We start from the raw sequence: 6,000 nt of genomic DNA on the forward strand, positions 1-6,000 counted from the left end.
CTGAGGGGTGGGGGTCAAATAGCAGAGAATCAGTAAATTATAAAGGTGCAGTTCTGGGATTAAGGTTTTGAGATTGCGCTGTTACATTTTTTTGTGTAGACAGCAGCCAACTGAGCTGGCACAATCTCACTCCCTTTAGAAGGTTTTTGCTTTAAGTGCACCACTCCACTTCTCTCATGTTTTACATCAGCTGAAGAAATGAGGCCACAACCATTATTTCTCTTTCCATCCTGACTAGTGTGAATAATTCATTTCTGTCATTTTTGCAACATTTCCATGTAATATCCAAAAATATATTGCTAGTCATTTTCCCCCTGCTGTCTTTTCCTTGGGCTAATTCGACCTGTTTCCGTAACATGTTCCTTCTATCTTCTTCTTTTCTTAAAAAAAAACAAAACCTTTTTTGATCACTTCTGAACTTTATCCAAATTGGAGTTTTTAAAATACACTGTCCACAACTGAATAGACTGTCACATAATGCATAGTAAACTAGCTCTGAAACTAACAAAAAAACAACTACATAAAAAGACCAAAATTCTTCTTTGGTTAATGAAGTCGCTGACATTACTGACAAATAATATTTTGAGAGGGTCAGGCCAATTTTCCTGTGCTTCTCACACAAAATGTTTGAACAGAAGAACGTGGGTTCTCTGTAATAGCTTGAACAGCTAGAGGTAGAATGGGAAAGTATGGAAGTTATTGAAATACAGGGTTGATATTTCAATAACTTCCATACTTTCCCATTCTACCTCTAGCTGTTCCAACTATTACAAAGAACCCACGTTTCAAGATGGATTGGCTCAGACTGCCCTACTTAACAGCCAGTGAACCAGACAATCCTTTCTGAAATCACTTTGTTCCTTACTTCTCAGATTACAATCACAAATTTTCTTCTTGTTCTCACAGTATCCAAAGGTAAATATATGGACCCTGTTTCAAAGATATATTTTACCTGGCTCTGCATTTTTCTGATGCTGCAAGGTTCACATCCCTTTAGCCTTTTCTCATTGGAAAAATGAACATATTTAATGTTTCCTTCTGTATCTCTTCCTAATGTACTGTGTGTTAGCGGGGGTTGGGGTTGGGATGCCTCTTCTAGGGAAGACTGCTCTACCTTCCCAAATATTTAACTCACCTTGTAATTGGCATGGTTTTTACCATTTTGGGGGGCTGTTGGGTTTATTTTTTTGCTGTTTTATACAGTATTGATTTTGTATAGTCACTTGAGATTGTGTACTACTTTACTGTTGTTATTTTTATTTTATTTTATAAGTTTATTATAATACACCTTGTACATTCCAGGAATAGGAAGACAAAATATTTATCTTTTAAATACTATTTCACAGGCAACCAACGTTCTGTAGAGTACTCAAACTGTGAACGCACCATTATTTTACATGCATGCATTCTATTTTATGCATTGTTTCCAACAACTCTCTTGATTGCTAATCCTTGTAAGCATAATTATTGATACTTTTTTTTAGCTTACATCATTTCAGATTTACCAGCGTTGGATTACACCCACTATTTCAATGCCTACCTGCCTGATGCATTCTCTTAACTCTCTAAAGCCTACAGCTTCAAGCACATCTAGATGATATTTTTCTCCAAGCTACATAGCTTGTGATGTTGATCTAAACCTTTGCACAGAGACTGATAAGGAGAGTTATACTTCAGTGATTTAAATAGATATGTCTCTGGCCTATTATGCCATTTATGAATTTCTGCTGGTGGGTCTACAGGATCTGGAAGGTTACCAAGTTTCTTACCATACATATTTATTTTTCATTCAACCTGTCCTACCAGCATTTTGACAGGCTGAGAAACTAGACTTGTCAATTGATCTTGGTTAGGTTGGATCAAGGCAAGATTGAAATATCAAAGGACTATTAATGTTATATTCAAAAGAGGGCACTAACTCCCCTCACTGAGGGAGTCCAACTTTCCATAGTAATACAGGCCCATGTAGTGTGCCACTCGTTATCTGCATATTTGAGATGGCCACTATCTTTTCATCTGATCCAGTCACCATCATTTGCACCTTTGTAGTCAGGACTGGACTACATCAGGACCCCTTTAATAACCATTTGGAAGTTTCAACTGGCACTAAATATAGCAGCCCATCTTACAATAGGTGAGTTGCTAACATCACATTATACAAGTGTTCCAGCATTTTCATTAGCTTCCTGTTGCTCTCCAGAGATAATTCAATATGCTGGTTTTGATTTATTAAACTTGGCCCAGCCTATGTATGTGAGAGATTTCCTCCTCAAACTGTGCCCAGGCTTTTCCTCAGGGAAAAACAAAGGATGAGGGAGATCAATGCGGGTCACTGCTCAAAGACACCACATGTACCTTCTGGTAAAAGAGCCCAGTAGCCCAGTTCTCTTACCCTTGTCTCATCTCACAGGACAAGACTGGAGGGTGTGTTGGGCACCACTTTCCAAAGGTACTCTGTCAACCTTTCAGTAATTGTACCCAAGAACAGACACTGTCCAACTTCAAGCTCTAGCGTAAAAAATAGCTACCAGTGATTAATGCTAATAAAAATATTGTAAGAACAATTATGAAATTAGATATTTAAAAATCCAGTGTACCTTCTTCGATGGGCTCAAACTTTGCAATGAGTTGAGCAGCAACCATTTCATCAACTTCAGGCTGAAACTGTTCATTTCTAAGAAACTGGACTAGATTTGAAAGTGGGAGCAATTTGTGGTTCGGAGACTGAGTTTTGAAAAGATCATGGATTTCACATCTGTGTGCTATCGTACGATAAATTCCTCTAAAATCTTCTATAGTAATAGTTCCAGACTTCAATGAATCACTTGCCTGCTTAAAGGGGAGGGGGGTGAGTTAAGAATAATGCATAACAAAATGCACAGCATGACATCATTAATGCAAAAAGATAAGGACAGGCACTTCAGATACAGTACTTCTTAGACAGAAAATTTGTTTTTTAAAAAAACTATCTATATATTTCTTTTATGGTGATAATGTTAAAAATGAACATAAAAAGTACTGCTGTATTAGACAAAAGGCCCACCTACTATAGCATTCTGTTTCCAACAGTGGCCAGCCAGGTATCTCCCAAACGTTTGCAGGACGACATAAAAGCAACTGAGGATGACAGATGTCTTCAAAAAGTACACAGTCCACTTAAAAAACCTGCACATTGCGCTCTTCAAATCTTATGAACCAATGGAATGGGACTTTGGGAACACCAGGATCAGACAGAGAAAAGGGCTGTGTAGGGAAAGGGATGCTTTGCATTTCTCGGCATGGAAAGGCTTTTCTCTGATATAATCAAATGTGGTGGTTGTCACAGCTCTGGGTTATAGTAAAGCATACTTGTAAGTAGCATATAAGAACACCAGGCATAACACCTTGACTATGGTTTCTTTTCTGAGCCACATATTACTAACAAAGCTATAACAAGTAGACTAATAAAAATGCTTGTGAGCTAGTAAATTTCATTTGTGAAGTTGCAGTAAAGGCCTCCCTTTTATCCATTAGCTGTTTCATAAATTTTAAAGCTCCGTCAGGTGTTCTGCATTATTAATGTTCCCCTTACAACTTGTGGATACAGCCAATGAACATATCTGCATACTGTTGTGCAAAATTATCATTTGCAGTTAACCACAGGGAATATTACATGCTCTTGCACAGACACACCATTAATTCTGCACACTACTACAAAAATTGCAATCTTGCCATGTTTAATTGATAATATAATTTCTCTGAACAACAGTACTCAGATATAGGTTGGTTAACATGAGTGAAACTGATTTAAGGGACAATCTAAAGCCAAGATCTGCTGGGATGCCCAGCATAGCATAAGTCCCACATCCTCTGCCTCAGCGAGAGATACCCCAGTGTAGCATCCTCGTGCTGGCAGTGCTTTGCTCAGCTGACTAAAATGAAACCAATAGATAGTATGCTGGGATAAGCCCTTAAGAAAATGGGCATTCTGGGGGCGGAGCAGTGGTGGGTGGGGACTAATGGTGGGTCCCAACTCTGTTCAGCTCAACCACATGACCTGGCCACCCAGTGGAATCTGCATCAGCAAAAAGGGTGGTGTGAATCAAATTCTATTTTGAATGTTTGCTTTCCCTCTTGCAAGGCTTAGGCCAACTCAGCCAACCATAGCCCCACAACTGAACAGAGTTTCGAGTAAAGGTAGGTTCCACCAGCTTTCTGTATTTAAAATAGCCTGTCAGGTTGTAATCCTAATTCTCCTTACTTGGGTGCAAGACCTACTGAATTTCACTTATGTCCCTCTCACATTAAAATGGGAAGGGGAAGTCATTAACTAACTTCCACTGATTTCAATGGGAATTAAATGAAATGGCCTAAGTCTGGCTCTTACTAACAGTTCTTAAAGGTTCTGACAAATAAAACTTCAGTCATAGTTTTTAAGCAACATATTTTTGACTACTTCCACTAAAGTCAGAGATATTATATTGAAGTACTGAAGTAGTAGCCTTTCAGACAGTTCTTAGTGAGATCTGCCCTCACTTCCCATGACGTGCTTTGATCACACCAAGAGGAGAGTAGCCCCATAAAGTTGTATAAATTAAGAGGCAGTGTTTCCTATTTGGAGGGCAATGACCCATATTTTATTTCATTTAATTTGCTTCCTACACACATTTTCTCCTAAGCACCTTAAGGCATATCTTAGGCCCATGTGCTCCTATCCTTTCCCTTCTATTTGATTGCCCAAGGCATGAAATGCTGCTGTCTGTTTTCGTTTTTAGATGGTATGCATTAGGTTTAATTTACTCCTAATTGCCATTGTTGTTTCATATTGCTTGTAGCACACTTGCTATCTGATTGCTCCTTCCAAATCTAATTTAGAACAACTTCCAGAGGGGTAGTTACAGACTGCTTGCTTCCTTATAGCCCTGCCCGGTCACTGATGTCTTCGGGGGAGTAACTGTTAGCAATCCCCAGGGCTTGGATGCACAGCTCATATTAATTCAATATTGTGGGTCAATTTTCTGGAACTCCCTACCTGCTGAGATCAGTGCCATCAGATTTCAGTGCCAAATAAATATATTTTTATTTCAGCAGGCACTTTAAGTGATTTCTGATTTTATAGTTAGGCACTTTCAAGTTGTTATTACAGTGAGCTTGTTTTATGGACATGCACATGTGTTTTAAGGGTGCTTAACTTTGACTGGATCGTGCCAATGGGTGAACACTGTAACTGAAGGAGGTATGAAGAAAAAGCACCTGGAAGAGAAAAGCAGCAGAAGGGACTATGAAGGTGGTGGTAAAGACTGCATAAGAGATGATTGGATATTGGCTGGGGGAATGGAACAGAAAAACACACACAAATATTTTCAGGGAATAACATATGGAGCAAAAATGTAAGGGCATGATCCAGCAAAAATTGAGCATTTTAAATGAAAATTCCATATGTGTCAATGGGGACCAATAAAAATATACTTAAATATTTATTGTTATCAACCTAATATTGGCTTGATTGTGCCTCAAATTTGTAAAACATGTTTCTCTCCTATGTAATTAATGGATTTTTTGACATCTGCATGAGAACTTAAAAAGCTTGTTTTGCACAGTAACTTAGGTTTGCATTGCCACTGCATTAAGCAGCAGCAGAATCTTCATTCTGTACAAAAGCTACACACTCATAAAATTAAAATCAGGTAACTAAATTCTTCAACAAATGTATCCAGCTGAAAAGCATCTTAACTTTCTAACTCTCAAGAGAAAATGAATACAAACTTATTTTGATTTTTCACACGGGAAATGTTACTTTTCATACAACAAATAAAGAGTCCTTACTGTTGGAGAGGAAATGTTTAATATTTTTTTAAAAAAAAAATGTTTTGGTTTAAGAAGAGGAAATACATTTGAGAACATTAAGGTTAATAGTTTTTCCTTTTATATGCAGTTTATTTTAACTGTTTCATTTAAGTGACAAAATAGACAGATGATATATAAACATATTTATATTTTAAAAGCAGTATTCAAATAACT

The 6,000-nt window shown here is 37.7% G+C and overlaps 1 protein-coding gene across 1 annotated transcript in view; it reads right to left on the minus strand.

The window, feature by feature from the left end:
* Nucleotides 1-2,785, minus strand: part of LOC309378649 (1-phosphatidylinositol 4,5-bisphosphate phosphodiesterase zeta-1-like) — a 46,931-nt gene extending 44,146 nt beyond the window's left edge. Inside the window, exon 1 of the mRNA XM_081927135.1 lies at nucleotides 2,598-2,785. Coding sequence (XP_081783261.1) covers nucleotides 2,598-2,643 — 46 coding nt within the window. The 5' untranslated portion in view covers nucleotides 2,644-2,785. The remainder of the gene's footprint in view (nucleotides 1-2,597) is intronic.
* Between the last annotated feature and the right edge of the window lie 3,215 nt (nucleotides 2,786-6,000).

This window comes from Podarcis melisellensis (assembly GCF_964234715.1).
Source record: "Podarcis melisellensis genome assembly, chromosome: 10".
NCBI lineage: Eukaryota > Metazoa > Chordata > Lepidosauria > Squamata > Lacertidae > Podarcis > Podarcis melisellensis.